At 43.5% G+C, this 22,524-nt stretch overlaps 2 protein-coding genes across 2 annotated transcripts in view; both read left to right on the top strand.

The window, feature by feature from the left end:
• KIF3B (kinesin family member 3B) overlaps positions 1–17,436 on the top strand; it is a 61,386-nt gene extending 43,950 nt beyond the window's left edge. Inside the window, exon 10 of the transcript XR_009535724.1 lies at positions 17,354–17,436. The gene's annotated coding sequence lies outside the window, so the exon portion shown is untranslated. The remainder of the gene's footprint in view (positions 1–17,353) is intronic.
• ASXL1 (ASXL transcriptional regulator 1) overlaps positions 11,396–22,524 on the top strand; it is a 67,300-nt gene continuing 56,171 nt past the window's right edge. Inside the window, exons 1-4 of the mRNA XM_060124619.1 lie at positions 11,396–11,518; positions 17,354–17,436; positions 18,405–18,407; positions 19,773–19,881. Coding sequence (XP_059980602.1) covers positions 11,462–11,518; positions 17,354–17,436; positions 18,405–18,407; positions 19,773–19,881 — 252 coding nt within the window. The 5' untranslated portion in view covers positions 11,396–11,461. The remainder of the gene's footprint in view (positions 11,519–17,353; positions 17,437–18,404; positions 18,408–19,772; positions 19,882–22,524) is intronic.

Here is a 22,524-nt window from a genome sequence, read left to right as displayed (position 1 = left end):
TGTCCAGGGAGACCCCAAGGCTTCTGAGCTGAGTGATAAAATTAGCAGATAAACTAAGACTTCACGACATTCTTGTTTAAATACTGCATGGTAAAAGAAAACATTTGCATTATGGTCAAATACATAATCTCTATTTAAGCACTATAATCTATCCAAAGAGTTACAAGATGGAGATGCAAGGACATGTAGAAGAGCAAAGACCTCAGGGCAAACAATGTCTCAAGGTGAAGACAGTATTCTACCAGATCAGCAGGAAATGTGGCAAAACGAAGCAGGGAGGTTTTGGAGCTAGATAAACCTGGGTTAGCACTTATTGCCCGAAGCAAGCTATTGCACCTTGGTAGGAGGGTTAATACCCACCCCGCTGCTCTCAAGAGTTGCTGGAAGGATGAAAGAAAACATCCATCAAGGATCTGTCACTTCATAGGCATACAATAAGAGGCATATATTATTAAATATTAATGGCACTATTAATTATTAGTAACAGTGCAGCATTATGGAAAGAGCTCTTGTGTCAGCCAGACCTGTGTGCAAATCCTGATACTTCCATTGCAAGTTGCTTAACCTTTCTGAGCCTTGGATTGTGTCCCTTCCTGTAAAATGAATGAATAATACCTTCCTTGTAGGGTTGATATATGTTGATATATGATAAATGTGATAATATAAATTTCCTAGGTTGTATAATAAGTGTTAAGTGCTATTTCAAAATCAAAATATAGCAAGCTTTATTCAATATTCTGATTATAAAAATTATATATTCTGATGGTAAAACATTCAAACAACACAAAAACACTTAAAGAAGTAATTACACATCACTGGAAATTCTATTTCTTATAGCTGATAGCCAGTTTTTTAGATATCTCTTTATGCAAACTCTTTTAGTTTGACCTTCATAATATATATGGGTCCATAGTACACACCTGTCCTGTTTTCACTCAATAATATGTTATGGACATATGTCCAGTTAATAAATATGGATTTATATTATTATTCTAATGGCTTCCTAGGGGGCTCCCCTGGTGGCGCAGTGGTTGGGAGTCCGTCTGCTGATGCAGGGGACGCAGGTTCGTGCCCCGGTCCGGGAAGATCCCACATGCCGCAGAGCAACTGGGCCCGTGAGCCGTGGCCGCTGAGCCTGCGCATCCGGAGCCTGTGCTCCGCGGCGGGGGAGGCCACAACAGTGAGAGGCCTGCGTGCCGCAGAAAGGAAAGGAAGGAAAAATAATAATAAATAAATAAATGGCTTCCTAGTAATCTATTGTATGGAATACCAGAATTTATTTAACGCTATAAATAGTCATTGAAGTCATTTTCAGATTATTTTGTTTTATACAGTACTGTATAAAGCAACCTTATATATAGATCATTGTTCACTTGTTTAATTTCCTTCCTAGGATAAATCACTATAAATGAATTACTAGATCAAAGGGTTTTCCCATTATAATTTTGTCCCATATTGGTAAACTGCCTCCCAAAATGCCTATATGAATTTGCACTCCCACCGGCCGTGCATAAATTATGCCCATTTCCCTATATCCTTGTTAACACTAGGTTCTGCCAATCTTTTTAACCTTTGCCAGTCTGAAAAATTTCAATTCTCTTGAAAAATGGTATCTCAATTTTGTTTCTATCTGTAGTTCCAGTATTACTAATGAGGTGGAAAATATTTTCAAGTATTTATTTCCGTTTGTGATCCTTCTTTTGTTAATTGCCTTTTTAGGCCATTGTTATTTGACTATTTTTCTAATTCAGGTGTTTCCTTATTGACTTTTAAAAACTCTTTGTTTATTAGGAAGCTTTTAAAAAATATATTTATTTATTTGGTTGCACCATACCAGTTGCAGCAGTCAGGCTCCTTAGTTGCAGCTCACTGGCTCCTTAGTTGTGGCACACGTGTGGGATCTAGTTTCCTGGTCAGGGATCAAACCCAGGCTCCCTGCACTGGGAGCGTGGAGTCTTAACCACTGTGCCACCAGGGAAGTCCCTGTTTATTAGGAATTTTAACTCTTTGTCATGTATGTGACAGATATCTTCCTCCACTTCATCGGTTGTCTTTAACCTTGTGTGTGGTATTTTATTGCCACATATGAAGTTTTAAGTTTATAAAGTCAAATCTTGACTTGATTTTACTGGACGGATTTTTTAAAAACTTTTATAACATGCTTAGAAAGTCTTCCGGTTCCAGGATTATTAAAACTGTTTTTTCCTTCCAATGCGTTTATTGTTTCTTTTATCACATGTACATCTTTGATCTAAGAGGTGGAATTTAGACTTAGGGAGGGAGATGGAGCTCCAACTTAATTTTTCTCCAAATGGCTACCCAGTGGTCCCGTTCCGTTTATTGACTTCCGTCTTTTCTCCACCAATATGAAATGTTACCTTTATTGTACACTGTAATTCCTTATACACTTGGCTCTATTTCTGTACTCTGTTCAGTTTAATAGGTCTGTCAGTTCCTTTGTCAAAACTGTACTGTTTTAGTTGGTGTAGCTACCTAATGCATTTTAGTATCTGGTAGAACAAGTCCCAACTCATTCATCTTCAAACTTCTTTTGGCAGTATGGCGGAGTGGTTAAATTCGCAGAGTTTGGGTTCGTTCAGCCAGCCTGAGCTTTAATCCCAGGTCAGCCACCTGCTAGCTGTGTAATCTTGGGCAAGTTATTTTTTTCTCTCTGAACCTCTGCTTCCTCATCTGTTTAAAGTTAATAGTAACCGTATCTACCTTACAGCGTTTTTGTGAAGATGAGATGAAATGATGCATAGGAAGTCCTTGGGCCAGAGTCTGGCACATGGCAAGTTGTCAGTAAATGTTCAGTCTTTTTGTTATGAAAACGATGCATCTATTTTTCCAGTTGAATTTTAGGATCACTTTGACAATAAAATCTCACTGGGATCTTGATTGGGATGCCATTTACTGGCTAGGCTAATTTTGAGATAATGCATATCCACGTTATAGGGTCTTCCAGCCTGAGGCAAGCTGTGCTCTTTATTGGTCCAAGACTTTATGCTCCTTGGTGGAGTTTATAGTTTTCTTTATATAAGATGTGTGATTTTATATTAACTGTATTTCCAGATGGTGTAAGTTTTGTTGTTGTTGTGAATGTGACTTTCTTAGTACATAAGAAAGTTATTCATTTTTTTAAATTGAGATATAATTGACATATAACATTATATTAGTTTAGGGGGTACAACATATTGGTTCTGTATTTGTGTATATTGTAAAATGATCACCACAATAAGTCTAGTTAACATCTAGCACCATATGGAGTTGTACATTTTTTTTCTTGTGATGAGAACTTTTAAGATCTACTCTCTGAGCAACTTTCAAATATACAATACAGTAATATTAACTATAGTCACCACGCTGTACATTACATCCCCAGGACTTATTTTATAACTGGAAGTTTGTACCTTTGACCACCTTTACCCATCTTGTCCACAGCCCCGCCTCTGGCAACCACCAGTCTGTTCTCTGTATCTACTCATTAATTTTTTTTTTTTTTCGGTACGCGGGCCTCTCGCTGTTGTGGCCTCTCCCGTTGCGGAGCACAGGCTCTGGAAGCGCAGGCTCAGCGGCCATGGCTCATGGGCCCAGCAGCTCCACGGCATGTGGGATCTTCCTGGACAGGGGCACGAACCCGTGTCCCCTGCATCGGCAGGCGGACTCTCAACTGCTGCGCCACCAAGGAAGCCCTATAATTGTTGATTTGGGAAATAATTTCTCCTCTACATAGTGTCAGCTTTGAGATATCCCCTTCCCTCAGCTCCAGGAGCACCCCAGGTTTCTATCACTAGGGCACCTCCCATATTGACTTGCCATCACTTGAAATCCATCTATATGATGCAGGAACTGTGTCTAATTGGACTGTTAGTCCCCAGGGCTCAGCACAGGGCTTGTATCAGTACTAACTTATCATTGCCAATTAAAGAAGGTGCCCCATGCTGTACTACTGTTTTCTGGGATAGAAGAGCCTCTCTTCTAGGACAGAGGGCAGGATGGTAAATAGGCCCACAGTCCCTGACCTTATCTGGCTGACAGTCTAATTGGGGAGCAGACATTGAGGAAGTCATTATTAATGTCAAGAGTGAATTATATTTTTCCTCATTACATTTTGAAGGAAGCTTTGGATGCTATGGGAGTGTAAAGGACTTAGTGAGTATAGGGCAGCAGAAGGCCTTGCCGAAGAAATATTCAAGGAGGAGTCTGGGGCGACTGCACCCGTCTTGCTCCCCCTCCACTGCAGACCAGTGTTAGCACCCAGTCCTGCTTGAACGTATCCGTTCAGCAAACAAAGAGCATCTGCTCTGTGTCAGGCTCTGTGCTGTTGGGTCTGGGACCACAGAGTTGGGTAAGAGCCAGTATCTGAGCTCAAATCAGAGTTCTGTTGATTCCTGGTAGTTACAGGAGGCAATCAAAACTCCTCAGCCTGGAGATCTACCTCCTGTCCCTCCCTTATGCCCCTACTAGGCCCCAGCCCACCTTTCTGCCCTTGGGTCCTCCTGCCCCACTGGACTGCTGACCCCTCCCCAACTGAACACACTTGTACTTTCATGCACACGTGGAGGCTGTCATCCCCTTCCCCCATCATACTCACTGTCACTTCTACCTAGAACTCCCCTGAGCCACTCCTCTTTCCTCTGGGCCTTCAAGAACCAGGGAATCACCAGCTCTGTGAAGTCTGCCTTCCCAGCGTTTGTTACTTCATCCTTGTCCAAAATTGATGGTGGGTCTTAAGAACGTGTATAGTTATTTGTTTCCACGTCTGTGATCCCATTAGACCAGGGCGCCCTCAGGGTCAGTGACCTTGACTTTGTCTCTTTGGTGGGAACTAGGACACAGTGGATAACTTAGGAACTGCAATTAAAATAGGGTAAAGAAATGCAACTTCTGTAATTGAAGGGGAAGGATACAGAAGTTAGAGAAGGGATGGGATTACTTAGCTTAGAGCAGTGGTTCTGAACCTAGGGCTCCGGGATCATAGGAGCAAGGTGAAAAAGAGTGTGAGGTATGTGCAAAGTGAGGTTACTTGGGTGTCAATCCTGGCTCTGGCATATAGTAGCTCCACAAGTTGGGACAAGTGGTTTTATTTCTCTGAGACTTTGAGAAAAGGGGGAGTACTACTGTTACTAGCATTACTATATTGGCTTCAGAGGGTCTGGGCACACCCTGAAATGCTCTAAAGAATTTTGTATAAATAGGTGTAAGTAAAGTTTGTCCAGAAAGAGGGTCCCTTGATTTCACCAGCTTTCACAGAATGTACAAACTAAGCAGAAGGGAGGCACTGTCTTTCTCAGTTGTCTAGTGCTGTGTAACAGATTACCTGAGAACTTAGTGACTTAAAACAGCAAACATTATCTCACACGGTTCCCAGGAGCAGCATATTTGGGTGATTCTGGCTCTGGATCTCTTATGAGGTTGATCTCAAGATGGTAGCCAGGGCTGAAGTCATCTGAAAGCTTGTGTGGGGCTACTGGCCGTGTAGACCTCACCTCTCCATATGGCTGCTTGAGTGTCCTCACGACAGGGTGCCTGGCCTCCCCCAGAGCCTGTGATCTAAGAGAACAAGGCAGTGTCTTTTATGACCTAGCCCCAGAAGCCACACATGGTCATTTGCAAAACATCCTATTGGTTCCATAGTTCAGCCCTATTCAAAGTGGGAGGGGACTAAAAAGGATATGAATGTCAGGGCTGGGAATCATGGGGGGGGGGCGGGGGGGCATTTTGGAGGCTGGCTACCACAGTGCCTTAGAAGGAATTTGGAATGAGGAGTTTTAAGTTTAAATCTCGACTCCAACAACAACTAATTGTGTGATCTTGGGGAAAGCTCCTTTGCTTTACTGGCCCTGCCAATTTTCTTACTCAGCTCACGTGGTGGGTTGTGATATTCAAGAGTTAAAGCCTGTGAAAGCCATTTATTCAAACCCTCAACTTCACATTCAGTTATTAGCAATCATTAAAGAGGAGGGGGAACAAAAGCCACTTGAGGCAGTGTGTAAGTTAATGTTTTCAGTATAAAAAATTGAAAATGAAGAAACAACCCAATTTCATCAAATTAGCACCACTCTTAAAATTTTGGTGTTTAAATGCACTTTAAAGTTTCTTTTCCTTCTTCACAGAGAAGGAATAGAGGAAATGTCTTAAATTGAGATGAGAAAGATTTATGGGAGATGAGAAAGATTTATGGTAGATGAGTACATTTCTTTAGTATTAAGAGATATTGAAAATTGGGATGGGCTCCTTAATGGGGTCCTGAAATCTCCACGTGAAAACCTTAAAGAATCAGGCAGAGGGCTTTTATTATCTATACTTTTAGTAAAAACTAGCTCAGGTCATCCTTTGAGGCCATTTGGGAGGGGACACCACGAATCTTTTTTTTTTTTTTTTTTTTGCGGTACACGGGCCTCTCACTGTTTTGGCCTCTCCCGTTGCGGAGCACAGGCTCTGGACACGCAGGCTCAGTGGCCATGGCTCACGGGCCCATCTTCCCAGACCGGGGCACGAACCCGTGTCCCCTGCATCGGCAGGCGGACTCTCAACCACTGCGCCACCCGGGAAGCCCCCCACAAATCTTCTTAAGTAAAATGAAAAGAAGTATTATTAAAGGTGTTCTCATACTGTTAAGCATTAAAATCTTTATTTTTTTCATCATACTCAAATGAGTATGAGTAGCACATACTCATTCTAGAAGATTTGGAAACTACAGACAAGTGTAAAGAAGTGAAAAACATTATATCTGCCACCTTAATCTAAGCACTTTGTTTTGTGGTTTAGATGAAAAATAATTTTTTTCAATTAAAATAATGTGGGCTTCCCTGGTGGCGCAGTGGTTGAGAGTCCGCCTGCCGATGCAGGGGACACGGGTTCGTGCCCCGGTCCGGGAAGATCCCACATGCCGCGGAGCGGCTGGGCCCGTGAGCCATGGCCGCTGAGCCTGCGCGTCCGGAGGCTGTGCTCCACAAGGGGAGAGACCACAACAGTGAGAGGCCCGCGTACCACAAAAAAAAAAAAAAAAAAAGTAATACTTTGTAGGAAACACCCTCCCCCCAAATTGACTGTAGTCTCACAAGCCAGAAGTAACCATTATTAACATTTTGGTGGCGTAAAATGGGATTTAAACACGTTTTCAGCCTCATGGGAGACTGAAAAAACAGGAATGGATTTAAGTGATGGTGAATGGCAGGTAAGCTGAGTTAGGGCTGCCCATCACGTGGGCAGATTCTGTGCCTAATGACCACAGTGAGGTGAGGAGGTCTCCATCTCTAAGCATCTTTACAACTTGCATAGGTCTGTTTGGGTGAATCATGCCTCACTGTTTACCAATTCTGCCTGGGCAGGTTCCAAATACTGGATAGGGCTTATTCCATGGGAAATTTGTAGTTAGGGACTTTGTCCAATAAAGTAATTATTGAGTAAGGTCATCCAGATTGAGTGCCTACCATGTGCCAAGACTGTGCCAGATGTTGGGGGTGTGATAATGACCTCAAAAAGATGCTAACAAGAGCAGACATTAGACCAGAAATCATACAAGGAAATGAGATGTGGGAGGTACCAGGAGAGGTGCACATTTGTGGATCATCTGCTATGCTGGAAGTTTAGCAGATGTGATCTCACTGGGACCTGAGGGAGGTAATTTGACCTCTCTGAACCTCAACTTCATTTGAAAATGGGGACAGAGTCACTGGGAGAGAACATTCGTTAGTGTGGCAAACTCTGTTTCAGGGTTCACTGAAGGTTCACTGAAGTATAAAAATGAGACACTTTTTACACTTCAGACTCTAAACCTTCTCGGTGGCAAAGACAGCTGGCCTTTAGTGAGTCTACTGTGTTCAAGGTGTTTCACAAAGGTCCCATTTAATCCCAATTCCACCTTTTGAGTTTATGTACCCCATTGTCTAAATTGATGGCTCTGAGTCAATGGGAGTTTTCATAACTTGACCAAGACCACACAGCTGGAGAATGACTGCAAGAAGATTTAAACCCAGGCCTGCTGAAGTCCAAAGCCAGTGGCAATACATTATCTCATAGTGAGGTTCCAGGGGTGTATGTGTCCTTTTGGAAATGCTTGGGTCTGCTGGTGGTGTGTTTGTTATTCAGATTCCTGAATGTGTGCTTTGCTCATAACTGTGCAGTTTGAAAACACTGACTCACCCCCAAACAGGGCAGGGTTGGATATCAGTCCCGTTTATCTTATACTGTCCTGTGGCACCTGTGTTGACTTCAAAGAAATTCTGTAATAAAAGCACTGTGATTAAAAACAGAAAAACACACACCAAAAAAAGGTATAGGTTTGTTTTTGGTGCTTGTGACAAGAGAATACACTCATGAGTGTCATTAACTTAAAAAATGACAGCTATTTAAGGTTTAGTGACTAAAGCCAATTTTCTAACACACATCTTGTATAGTCCTCTGAACATACTCTTTTCCCACTTAACTATGATGTTGTCATTAGTTTCCGTTTGATCCTGCAAGGGCAGAGACCTTGAACATTCACATCTGGATTCCCCCATGGCTTGACCCAACTGACAGCCAGGCAGAATTGACCGAAAAACTTAAAGGCGTTTCCACGGTGCCTGCCTACATTAGCTTTCTTTTGCTACTGTAAAAAGTTACCAGATTTAGTGGCTTAAAACCTTCTGTCTCACACTTTCTATGGGTCAGAAGTCTGGACTGTGTGGCTTAGCTGGTTCTTGGATACAGCTAAAATCAAGGTGTTAGTAGGACTGGACTCCTCTCTGCAGATTCCGGGGTTGGGGTGGGGAGAACCTGCTTCCAAGCTCAGTCAGGTTGTGAAAGCTCAGTCCCATGAGGCCGCAGGACTGAGGTCCCATTACTTGCTGACAGGGCTTGTTCTCAGCTTCTAAAGGCTGCCTACGTTCCCTGGCTCATGGCCCCTTCATCAACAGTGGGTTGAGTTCCTCTCAAGCTTCGAATCGGATTCTTTTCCTGTCTCTTCTCTCCAAAGCATCTCTTTTGCATTCCTCTTCTGCTTTTTAAGGGTCCATGTGATTACACTGGGTCCACCCTGATAATCCAGGATAATCTCCCTATTTTATGGTCCTTAATTCCATCTGCAATGTCCCTTTTGCCATGGAATGTAACATATTCACAGGTTCCAGGGACTAGGGCATAGATAGTTTTAATTTTTTGGGGGGGAGGGGGCGAGGGGGACGTTATTCTGCCAACCACAGTGCCTGTACTAAACATGTAAATTTTAGAATTAATCTTCTCTAATTGACTCCTTGGAGGTCAGAGGGGGATGAAGCTACTCAAGAAGAAAACATTTGAAACAAGCCAAATGACTTGTCAAAGGTCACTGCGTCTGCTGTAGATTAAACCACCATCACCACCACCACCCCTTTGTGAAAAATCAGGTCAAACAATTTTTTGGTCGTGGAGGTGGGGTTCTTCCTTTCCCCCTATTGGGGTGAAGTTAGAAGCGGACAGAAGATTTAAAAAACATGCCTATTTCACCTTCTACAGTCTATTCACTTTGCAGGGTTTTGTTTATTGGATGTGCAAGTCTTCTGTGTGACGAGTGTTAGAAGCAGGAGCACTGAACTCCATGATGTTAGGCTTTGGCAGCACGTGTTGATCTTCCCTAAGCACTGCGCTAACACCAGTGAGTGGAGGGTATGCTTCCTCACCCTGGGATAACTTTCAAATGTGGCCATTGACCCTTCCTCCCTAATTTTAAAGAAGTGGCCACTATCCAGTTTAGGACTGATTCTAGGAATGTTTCTGGACGTTGACTGGTTCAACAAATAGGCACAGAAAACCTGTGTGTTGGGTACTCTGAACATCATTTCATTTCATGCTCTGCAACCAAGGCTCAGAGAGGGTAAGTACGGTGCCCACTGCCCCTCAGCTGGTACCAATTATTAAACACTTGCTATATGTCAGGAGCCAAATTATATGGACCTAATGTCATGGTCCCCCTTCACACCCTCTTCCAACCTGCCAGGTGTTTTATGTTGATTTCAATCTCAATAATGCTGTGAGGTATTAGGCTGATAGCCATGGAGTGGCTTAGCCAGAATTCCGGTCTAGGTCCGTTTGACTCCAGGTTCTGTGTTCCCTTCAGGATATTGCCTCTAAAAAGGCCTCAGGTGCATTCTGGTAAGTATGTCCCCAAAGTCCAAGTTCTTCACACAACCCGTAATCGTATCACCAAGTTCACCAGGTGGCATGAACGCTGTAGGCTGCGTGTGCAGCTTCTGCAAATAAAGCTTCTGCAAACACATAGCGGCATGAAAGCACAGGAGGAAATGGAGAACTGTCTAGGTTCATCAATCGTGAAATAACCGTTTTACTGGTATGAGTATCTTTTTGTCTCATTATTATGCGGCAGTGAGTCATTTAGGGGAGGACCAAAAGGGAAAGTCCTGTCTCTTGTTACCTACAAGAAGTGTCAGTGAAAACCGCTCAGGCGGAGAGAGGCACAAAGTGGGCGCTGGAAGTCGAGCTACCACTTCTCGATCCCCCCCGCTTTACCCGCGTGGCGGCCCCAAGGCGAGAAGCGCCGAAGGGGTTAAACACAGCTCACGGTAGTGGGGCACAGGGCCACCGCCCCTTCCCAGCATCGCCTCCCAGAATGCCTCAGGCCCCCAGCCAGTTCCCGCACCTCGCGAGACTCCGCCCAGCCCCTTTCCCGAACGTCTGTCCGGCCCCCTTCCTTACCGAGCTCTGCGCGGGGCAGAGGAAGGGAGGGGAGGGCGGAAAAGACGGGCCGCGGGGCACGCTGGGAAGTGTGGTCCAAGAGTTTCACTCAGCCATATTCTTCCGGAGCGGGGGAGGCCAGAGAGGCAGCCGGGACTACGACTCCCAGCCGCCCTTTCGGTTTGTTTTTGTTCAAAAAAAAAAAAAACCCCACACTCCCCCTCCTCACTCTTCACACACACTCACACACACCCACGGCAGACACGCACACACCCGGGCGCCGAAGGGAAAGCCGCGTCTCGCTTTCCCGCCCCGCCGCCAGTCCGGTCTTGGCCTCGCAGTAGAGCGGGAAAGCGGAGGCCGGAGCCGTGACCTCTGACCCCGTGGTTATGCGGAGCCGCCGCATTCCTTAGCGATCGCGGGGCTACCTCCTTCTCCTTCGCTGCTGCCGCCGCCGCCGCCGCCGCCGCGGGTGACTGACGCAGCGCGGGCGCGTGGAGCCGCCACCCCTCCCCCACCGCCGCCCTCGCGCCGGGTCTAGCGCCAGCCGGTCCCCGCGCGCCCGCCCCCTCTCCCCGGCCGCACCCGAGTTCTCGCGCGCCGCCGCCGCCACGCGCCCCCCGCCGCCGCCGCCGCCGCCGCCGCCGCCGCCGCCGCCGCCGCCGCCGCCGCCCGCGCCGCCGCCGCCGCCGCCGCCGCCGCCGCCGCCGCCGCCGCCGCCGCCGCCGCCCCAGCCCACCCCGCCCGGAGGTCCCGCGTGGAGCCGCCGCCGCCGCCGCCGCCGCCGCCGCCGGGGAGGAGGAGGATGAAGGACAAACAGAAGAGGAAGAAGGAGCGCACGTGGGCAGAGGCCGCGCGCCTGGTGAGGCGGGCCGCCGAGGGGGGCTCGATGGGGGGCGTGGGGGGTTGGCTTGCCGAGCACCCCCCACTGGGAGGGGGAGGGGCGAAGCCCTGCCCACTGTAGGAGGGGGCGGGCCACCCTTTCTACTGGAAAGGGACAATCCCCCAAGGCGTTGGGTGGGGAGAGGTCCCCCGCCGGGTCGGAGGTGGCGCCTTTTTCTGCACGTCCCCCCTCTAAATTCCTGCGGAGGGGTCGAGCTGGCAGGCCGGCTCCTCCCCCTCCGGGCGGCGGGGCCCCCGCCTCCCCTCCCCCACTATTTGGCAGCTTCTAGGGGGTCTGGGGAAGCTTCGTTTATGCACTCGGGGGAGTTAGGTTTCCGGGAAGGGTCGGAAGCTCCTCCCTCGCTTCCTGGTGGGCAATGGGGTGGTGCATTTGACTCCAGGGGTTGGAAAGAGCCCCCAGTTTCAAGGACGCGAGTGGCATTTTGAGCTTTCGCAATCTAAACCAGGTGTGTGGAGGGAAGCAAATGCTTACTCCCAGCTTGAACCCTGAGCCTTGGTTCTCAAACTTTAGTGTCCTGTGGGGACACCTGGGGAGGTTGTTAAGAATGCTCATCCTAGGGCCCTACTTAAGACCTACGGAGTCTGAGATTCTGGAGTAGAGCTTGAATATCTTCATTTTAACCAGCTTCTCGGGTTGGTTGTAAAGCAGGTGGCCCACGTACCACACTTCTGAGATTCTGCTGACCGGACTTCACAAGCTAGACTGGAAACAGGCACTCTGCAGAGAACTAACTACACTTTGCAAACAATGTATGCGTGTGTTCTCTCTTCCTTAGTGTCCTGGTGCATGTATACATGAAGTGTTGGGCAAAGACCAAGTGTCTCTGAAGATAATGCTCACTGAGGACTTAGCAAAGGAGAGAGTAATTTGAGTATTTGAAGCTGCCTTGTAATGGGGGTTGTGAATTTTCTGTTCTCAAAGTGTCAGAGGACTTGCAAGTGAAATATCTTCCTTTTGGATTTGCACCCACAAAGCTAAGACACTTTGAGACATATTCTTATAAAATCTTGCTGATGACAGTAGTAACAGGTTATGCTTGTCTCAGAGATGTCACTTCCTCATAACTGTCACAAAGCAGGGTTATAGTGCAGATAGTATACTTGTCTCTTGACACCCTGTAGTTTATATGTAATTGCTGTAATTCACTTTTAATGATGAATGAAGCTCAACCTTCTAATCTTTCATTTTATTGGGAAGTAGGGTTCCTGCCTCAAAGGTGTTGTGCAAAAAAAGACAAATATGTGTTGGAGGTTTTTACAAATCTTTGGTACACCTTTTTCGTTCTTGGAGCCTGTAAAACTCAGTTATTGACTTAAAAGAACTAACTCTGTTTGGTTTATAGGGGAAATTAAACTGGTGTATCTGATCCTCTTCCTCAGGCATTTGTTGCCCAAGAAACAGAAGTAGCAATTAGTTTGTATGCTGAAGTTTTGTGCTTCAGTTAATTTGTTTTGGTTTGGCATATGAAATTTGCAGATTTTGAAGTACCTAAATACTTTTTTCAGGTTCAGTCAGATTTGGAAGCTTTGTTTAGCTTTCAGGATCTCTTGGTAGTTTCAGGATTTCTCCATTGTTGCTTTACCTGAAGGAGAGTAGAGGAGAGCCAAAAGGACATGCTCTCTTTCTCCTGGAGGTTGAGTCTGTTTATTGAAATTCTCCTCTGAGTTTCTGTTCTGCAGGTGTTTATGACTCTGGGCACCAACAGGAAATTTGCTTGCCAGAGTTTTACTTGTTAGAGGTAGGTGAAAGTACCTTTAAATCCTGTGTTATTTATGTCTTGACAGAATTCTAAAGTCTGCTCGTCTCAAAGCTTTGTTGGCTCTTCCTAGTTGAAAGTCTCTAGGAATTTGGGGTCCACTCTTAAGCCTCTTTAGGCTCTTGAATTTACGGTGATCTGCACTCCAGTATCTAAGTTGCTATTTCTGTTTTATCATTGGCTCAACTCATGCTAGATTATCCCAGTAAGTTCTTTCTCTTCTTTTACTTCTATGGTTCTTCATTAAAAAATAGTAAGTCCTACTTGGAATTACTTCTGGTGCTCTTAAACACATGAAAGATGACTTGTGGGTATATGGTGTGTAGTTTTGCCTGTCTTTTATTGTTTTTTGTTTAGAATTTTCTGTCCCTTTGGATGGGACTAGTTGGTGAGCGAGGGGGAACTTTTAGAGTTCTCTCCTCATTTGGGGAAAAAAAAATTGTTGTAACAAACCAAGTGCTGGAGAGTTTGTGAGGCTTAACACTGGCTAGAGAAAACCTTGACTCCAGTGAGCTATAATGATAGAGCTGGAGATTAGATCTAATTACTCTTTGGACAGGTGAATTTGGAGTGCTTGCAGTGGCGATCAGATGCACTTGCTTGGGGGCAGTTTCATATTGCTCCCAACCTTGCTCACATTGGTGGCTAAAGTGATACCAGGAGCCCTTTTAAAACTATTTTGGTAGGAAAGAAGAGACTTCTGGACAATTTCAGTAGTGTAGTAAGCCCCAGGAGGTTGATTTTTGCAGCTGTTAATTATGTTGTTGAGAAGTAGATATTCTTCTTTCAAACATTTTGTAGTCTTGTTTTTCCTAGATGTAGGAGGTAGACTTTAGGGGGTTGGGTGGGTGTAAATCCTCCTACTTGTTAGGAACAATTTGTTTGGGAGAAATAGCTGAGTGGATTTCCCTTTAGATTGAATGCCCTTAAATGGATTCTCCCTGGCTTTGAGAAACTCTTCATTGCATGCTTTATCTTTCACTTTGATTCATGACTGACCATTCTTACATCAAACATTTTTTTCCCTTTGAAGTTGGAGAAGAGATACTTTTTTTTTAAGTATGCTTTAGAAAGACAGACTAGGGATAGAACACTGCTGAATTGTTCTTATACTGAAAGCCGGAGGCATGTACAGTTTTAATAAAAGTGAAAACTTTGTATCTTTTGATGTAACTTCCCTTTAGAGATTTTGTTTCCTCTCTCTTAGATTCTCAGGCTCTTCCTGACTGCTGTTTAAATAATTGGTAGCTAATTTTTCAGTCATGCTTCTTTAAAAAAAAAAAATTACCATACAAAAATTCACTAGCTTAGCTCACAATTAGTATCAAAGAAGTTATATCTGTGGCAGTGAACATTAGTAGCTTGTATTGTGGGTTTGTTCAAGTCAACACTGCTTAACTTGGCACTTAGGTTCTTGGAATACAAAGATGGATAAGGTTTGCCCTTGGGGAACTTATGGTTTTTCTGGGGATGGAGAAGGTCCAGACAGGTGAATAGAATTTCATTACAGCCATGGTCAGTGCCATCATAGATGTATGAATGGTAATAGACATCCTGGTTCCTGCTTATTGTCTAAGCATAATTATGAATAGCTCCTCCTTTTACTCTCAAGTGTCCTTTGGAAGATAAATTAGCAGTGTTGTGCAACTATGGGGCAATGAAAAGAGACATTTGAACTGTCTGGCAGAGAGCAGAGAAGGCTTCCTGGAGGAAGGTGCTTTCCGAACTGAATCTTGAAGGGTGAGTAGGAGTTAGGCCTGTCACAGAGGACGTAAGCAGGAGCTGGTAACAAAAAATAGGAGTGTGTGTGTTTATTTGCAGGGTGGAGAGTGTGGGAACTGGGTAGAACTACACATAGTTATTGGAACATAAAGTTTGTGGAGAGACAGGCAGAGATCAAATTGTGAGGGCCTTGTACGCCAGGCCAGCACACACCTACTTGGTGCCAGGCACTGTAGGCACTCAGTACATTATCTCTAATCTGTACAACAACTCTGAGAGGAAGATCTCAGTATCCTTCCTTCACAAACGAAGGAACCTAGGCTTAGGGTGGGTAGGTAACTTGCCCAAGTTTAGAAGACCAGAATTTGAATTCCTTAGAACCAGGTCTGTCTGGTTCTAAAACCTGTGCTTTTCCAGTGGACTAGTGGTCTCTCTGGAAGCTTCAGCTTTCGCTGTGTATAATTAGGTTTCTGTTGAAGGACTTTAAATTGGGAAAGTGATTAGGGCAGGTTTATTTTGTTGGACTGACTGGGGCTATATAGCAGGGTAAGTTATGCAAAAACGGGGATTTGGTCTTTTTTTACTGGTGAATTTTTAGAATTGTTCCTAGCACAAAGTGAGTATTTCACGTATTTGTTGAATGAAGGATGGCAGTGGAGTACGAATGAATTTGAGGAAAGCGGGGCTGGTTGCAGGGATATTAGCGGAAAGGCTATTGTGTCAGGTCAGGTCAGAAACTGGCGGTTGGGAACTGGGGGACAGGTGAGAGTGAAGGGTGATGCCTGGGTTTCTGAATTAGGTGATGAGACAGGCTGCCGACCAACGAGAGGAATGTTAGAAGGCGGGGTGGTGGTGATGGTGGATGAATTAGAGTAGGTGAGCATGTGGGACGTCCAGTACAGAACTGAGTATTTGGAGGCTGAAGCTTGGGAAGCAGTCCGCAGTCCAGGCTAGAGGTAGAGATTTGGGAGTTATCAGAATTTTGGTACTAGTTGAAACTGTGAGAGATGATAATGACACCCAAGGAGAATGTAAAAACTGAACAGAGAGAGGCTAAGAATGGGACCATGGTAGAGGTTTTATTTCAGCAGCTACTCCTCCAAAACTTGCCTTTCTTTAGTGCTCAGGGTTCATGTTCTTCCACAGAGAGAACCTTCACAGCAGTCCTGTGGGACTGTACATTTTACTTGTGACAGAGCAGTACAGTACTTCGTTGTTAGGGTTGTTAAATGACTGCAAGATGTTGGTGTGGTTTGGAGTAACCTCAGCAGCTGCACTGGTAGAGATGGTACAGAGATATTGACAGCCTCTCTTTTTTCCTCCCTGAGAAGAATAACATTTATAAAACAACTCAGCTTTTTCAAGTGAGAGAGCTCTGGTTGCTCACTATGACCTTACTGCCAGGACTTAGTTATAGATGTCGCTAACGTAAGTGGGATGTTCCATTTCTCATTGTTTGCTTGCACCAATCATATAGGATCACAGCATCATGTTGCCAAATGGCAAAATGTACTGTGGCAGTTAACAGAATTGCACAACCCAGTGGCACAAAAGCCATCATTTAAAAAATGTGGGTACTGGGAATTCCCTGGTGGTCCAGTGGTTAGGACTCTGTGTTTTCACTGCCAAGGGCACAGATTCAGTCCCTGTTTGGGGAACTAAGATCCTGCAAGTGTGGCCCCCACCCCAAAAAAAAGATAAAAAAATATGGATACTAATCAAAGTACCTTGGGAAAGAAAATCTAAATGCATTTCTTTTTTTTTTGCGGTACACGGGCCTCTCACTGTTGCAGCCTCTCCCGTTGCGGAGCACAGGCTCCGGATGCACAGGCTCAGCGGCCATGGCTCACGGGCCCAGCCGCTCCGCGGCATGTGGGATCTTCCTGGACCGGGGCACGAACCCGTGTCCCCTGCATTGGCAGGCAGACTCTCAGCCACTGCGCCACCAGGGAAGCCCCTAAATGCATTTCTGTCTTATAATTTATTGCATAGAAAACTATGTATTCTGTGGTTTAGCCGTATTAACAGCATCAAGTTAAGCGGTAATCAAGGTTGCTAAGGCCCCACATATCATAACATGTATGCTAAGAGGTTGTGTGTTTTCAGAATTGAGAATTAGAATATTTCATCTAATTGCAGTCACTTTCAGCAACTAGTTAGATATATGTGTAATTTGGTTTCAGAAGTAATTTTGTCTGTGGAAAGACTAAATTGTCAGCAGCGGTACCTCATAGCAGAATTGTAGCCCATGTTATATAGTGATGGATGTAAATGGAAGTTGCACACTGAAATCAGAACACTTATATTTTCTTCAGGTACTAGAAAACTACTCAGATGCTCCAATGACACCAAAACAGATTCTGCAGGTCATAGAGGCAGAAGGACTAAAGGAAATGAGGTTTGTATGGCTCTTGTTGCTTAATGTCAGGGTTTCACAGGACACGTGTCTTCCTGCACTCAGGCAGTGATATGAGAAAGTCTGCATGTGCATATATGTGTACATACATACACACACACACACACGTCTGGTGGTGGTGTGGAACTATCTCCCATGTTGTGTGTCCTCTGGGTGGAGGGTGGGAGTGGCTCACCATTCATTTGTTTTCATCAGAGGTTCAGTGGCTTTCCCTATCCTTGCTCTCCCATAATTTCGACATGGAGCTTGTTTTTTTGTGTAAGGAGTCAGCACATTTTCTCATGTAATCTGTTTTGCAAGTTTCAGTGATAGAGAAGGGACAGACTCTGATAGGCTCCATCGTGTCTAAAACTTCCCTTCTCTCTATACCATATCTTTGAAGTCCTTTGTTTTAGGATCAAAGAAGGGTGGTCTAATCACCATAAAACCCACTGGCTTTTTTTCCCCCTACTGATTCTAGGCATTCATGATATGAGCATACTAAATTTGGAGGTGACCTTGATTTTCTTATCCTGTGATATATTTTTCCTAGAGAAGCAACAGATTGGAAACACAGAAAGAATTGCAGGCACAAACAAAAATCAGTGCCTGTCCTGAATCCTTTCTCTCCTCACCCCAACCTTTTTTAAAATTAAAATGAAAGAGGAGAGCACAGCACAGTTCCTTCTCGGGATTCAGAACAGACAGCATATATTCTGCTGGTTAAGCTTTAGCTGCTTGAAATTGATCTTTTAGGATCGAAAGATCCTCACTTTCCAGTTGTCAGTTCAAACATTCTCTAGCTGACGTTTTGTGGGGAGGGAAGATCAGGATTGTCTAGATACATTCATTTAAATACTACCTATGCACTGTGTAGTGTTATAATTGTTTTTTTTTTGTTTGTTTTGTTTTTATGTGCTATTTCCCATCATGCTGCTGTCTGCACTGCTGTTGGACCACTGTGCCTATAGAAGGTAAATTAGTCCCTTTGGGACAGATGGAGTTGAGAACCTAACTTGTTTCTGCTTCTAGCTCTTACAGGAATTATGAAGCAGTCATGGTGGCTCGTGATGAGTGAGCAGCTCTGTGATTTGTAGACAGAGGTATAGTGTGTAGGAGTCACACTGTTTCAAGAAAGACTCTGCCAGCATGCCTTTCCCCACTGTAGCAGAGACATTAGCACACCCACTTGATACTCCAGATTCTGCACAAGGTTTCTTTTAGAGATTGGTTCTTCGTGAAATTTTTTTTTTTTTTTAGCATCCAGTGTGTTCCAAAGCCGAATAAGTAATAGGGTTTTTTTAATGGCTTTTTTAGACTCAGAATTTATTTTTAACACTCTGCATAAATTAGGGCCTCTAATTCTGAAAAATGCTGAGAGGCTTTACTTGAGATATTTATATTTATTTAACATGCTGGGGAGAGGGAAGAGAAGGTGCACAGGTGAACCCTAGCACTAACATGCTAGCGCCAAACTCAGTTAATATTAATAATGGACATTTGTCTGTATTTTTGATAGCTTTTCTGTTTTAAGATTTAGTAAGTAGTCGCTAACTCACATGAGTTGTCATTGTTTTGCGACCTACTGTTGTAGCAGGGACCATGATATAACTTAATATGCTATCTCTTTTTGGTTTAATGTTTGAGCATTATTGGGTACTAAATCCATGTGACTTTCTATATTCAAATTTAAATGATTGCTCCTGGGTAGATACAAAATAAAACCCATCTTTCCCCCTTCCCAACTGAGAAAAAGCAAATGAAATACTGTTCCTTTTGTGTGTTTATTAGAAAATGTTAACTGGAAAAAAAAAGTGTGCTTATTTTCTTGGGACAGCACCAGTGATCCTGTGGTTTTTGTGTTGAAAATGTTATGTGGCAGTTTCTGAGCATGATACGTAGGTTGGAATATAGATGCTAGGAAACTCGGTTTTGTTTTTAATTAACATTAAAATTTAATTTAAATATTTTGGGCAAATAAAAATATTGGGTAATTTTTTTTTCAAAACTCCTGAGTGTACCTGAAAAATCATTGTGTAGTGTTTCTAAATTTCTTGAGAGTTTGGTTCATATTGTCAAAAGGCACTAAAGAATTGTCAGGTATGGAGTGGAGATATCAGATAGCATGTCTTATCCCAGAGCTCTCTGGGTGTGATTTATGTGAATTTCATTTGTTGCTCTTTTGCCACTTTCAAAGTAGAATTCTTGTCATGGGATGTTTTCTTTTATATTTCTTCCTCTTTTTCTTGATTTAAGAGTGAGTTAAAGGGTATTAGAGCTTTGAGTAAGTAGACATATTGATTTGTATGACCACCTTCCATCCTTGTATGTTTTTACAGTGGGACATCCCCTCTTGCATGTCTTAATGCCATGCTACATTCCAATTCAAGAGGAGGAGAGGGGTTATTTTATAAACTACCTGGCCGAATCAGCCTTTTTACACTCAAGGTAAGTAATATAAACTCTACTTTAGTGCAGTGGTTCTTCAGCTTTTAGTGTTCCTAAGAATCACTGGTAGGTCTGGAATGTGGCCCATGAATTTGCATTTCTAATAGGCAGGCAGGTGATGCTGATGCTGTTTTTCTGAAATAGCGCATTGAGGTGTTCTGGTGTGAACAGAGTATTAGGAATTATTTAGTCATATCAGCTATTGTGTCTGTATTCAGTTTTTCCTTGTTTATATCTGCAGATTGTATGCAATAGAGGGATAAGTATGTGTGGGGGTAATTGCAGATGTGCCTTAATTATAGTTTTGTTTGTAATAATATGTGAAGGATAAATTACTGGACAGCCAAGTAAGACCTAGTCTATGGAAAATAACTGAAATGTGAAAATACTTGTGGAAATTCAAAAACTCAGCATTTACCAAGTGACACTAATTACAAAGCAAGAGAACTTAAATCAGGTTCAATTCGTAAGCTTAAATAGAGCTGAAATGAACAAGCTAATTATTTTTCTATGATTTGTGATATACATCATTTAAACCAGGGATTGGCAGATTTTTTTCTGTAAAGGACCAGAAAATAAATATTGTAGGTTTTGTGGGCCACACTGTCTCTATCGTAACTATTCAACTCTGCCATTGAAGCAGGAAAACAGCCACAGAGAATGCACAAACGAATGGGCATGGGTGTGATCCAATAAGACATTATTTATAAAAAGAAGCAGTGGGCTAGATTTGGCTTGGGGGTGTAGTTTGCTGACTCCTAATTTAGACATAGTTAACCTGTTGATGGTGAGAAACTGAAAATTTGATGCTGATCCTTATAATCTTCCAAAATGTCGTTATAAATTGCAGTAGTCCATAAACAGACTTTTCTCTTTTAGTTTTGTTTTTGATAGACTTGTTTTCTTTAATTAATTAAAAATTAAACACTCGAACAAATACCAACTATATAACCTGTGGTCATAAAACTTGATCGTTAAGTACACATCAGATGTATCTTATGTTCAGATATCTGTGCTGTTCTCTATGTTGTTTTTATTTATAGTATTTCAGACTTTAAAAGGCAGCATAATGTAATGTCAGAAACTGAGCCTTGGAAGAGTCAGAGCCCTGAATTCAAAATTTAGCTTTGTCACCTGGGACAGATTTAACCCCTCTTTATGGTGGTGTATGCATCTCTGACAGTCAGTCCTTAATAAATGGTACCCTTTATGATATTCCTTTAGGTTCCTTATCCTTAATTGCTTGTTAATGGCATTTTTCTATTATATATTATTAAATATATTGTAATTATAGGTAATTATGTATAGTTATAGTTGTGTGTATTATATGTGTTACAAATGTGCCTGTTAGTGGAACATTTCTCTTTTAAGAGGGAGAAGAAATACCTATTTCTATGGATACCTTAAGGATAGGAATTGAGTTTCATTTGTCCTTGTAATTTGGCTCTGGGCAGAATTCTTGGCATAGTCCATGTTTAATAAATTTTTTTTAAAATAAATTTATTTACTTATTATTTTGGCTGCATTGGGTCTTCGTTGCTGCATGTGGGCTTTCTCTAGTTGCGGTGAGTGGGGCTACTCTTCATTGCGGTACGGTGCGCGGGCTTCTCGTTGCAGTGGCTTCTCTTGTTGCGGAGCACGGGCTCTAGGCACATGGGCTTCAGTAGTTGTGGCTTGTGGGTTCTAGAGCGCAGGCTCAGTTGTGGCACACAGGCTTAGTTGCTCCGCAGCATGTGGGATCTTCCTGGACCAGGGCTCGAACCCGTGTCTCCTGCATTGGCAGGCAGATTCTTAACCACTGCGCTACCAGGGAAGTCCCTGGTAGACTTTTAGCTTGGTTGATCATCTGTGCGTGCTATCCGTGCGTGTCTCTTTTAACATTTTGACCTGTTAGAAAGCGATATGTGCAAATGCAACAGAAAGTAAAATGCAGCAGGGAAAGTGAAGGTAGCCCATAAATTCTGCGATTTGTAACCTAAATGATAATTTATATTAATAATATTTGAAAAAATTGGATTATAATTTCCTTATAGCTTTACTGCTTGTTGTATTCAGTTAATATATTTGCCATGATGGCATTGATACATACAGGCACACCTTATTCTCCACCACTGCCCCCGCCCCTCCCAGGGCTCCTTGAGAGTCTGAAGTATCGATTAGTCTTATTAGTTGCCTCATTATCACCACACTATCTTCCAGAAGTTGTGCAGGCATTTACTTTATTGTTATTTGGGAATGGATAAGAAAGGATACCAAAAATCTGAACCAGCTGATTACCATCCTATCCTCATCACCCGAGGACCCAGGTCTGCTGAATAAAGTACAAGGTGGTGCATTTTTTCCTTTCTTATCCTCATTTGAAGAAATTTCAAACCTACAGAAAAATTGGAGTACTACACTGAACACCCCACCTATCTTGCTTTCTTCCTAATTGTTACAAGTTTGCCACATTTGCTTTATCCCTCTCTACATATATATGCTTTTTTTCCCAGAACCATTTAAAAGTGTTCAACTAGTACTGGTACTTCTCCCTTACGTATTTTAGAATGTATGTCTTAGGAGCAAGGACATTGTCCTACATAACCACAATACCATTGTCATAGTCAAGAAACTTAATGATACAGTAGTATATAATATATAGTC

This window comes from Lagenorhynchus albirostris, chromosome 15 (genome assembly GCF_949774975.1).
Source record: "Lagenorhynchus albirostris chromosome 15, mLagAlb1.1, whole genome shotgun sequence".
Classification (NCBI taxonomy): Eukaryota; Metazoa; Chordata; class Mammalia; order Artiodactyla; family Delphinidae; genus Lagenorhynchus; species Lagenorhynchus albirostris.
The sequence above is the reverse complement of the archived record's forward strand: the minus strand, read 5'-3'. Positions and strand labels throughout refer to the sequence as shown.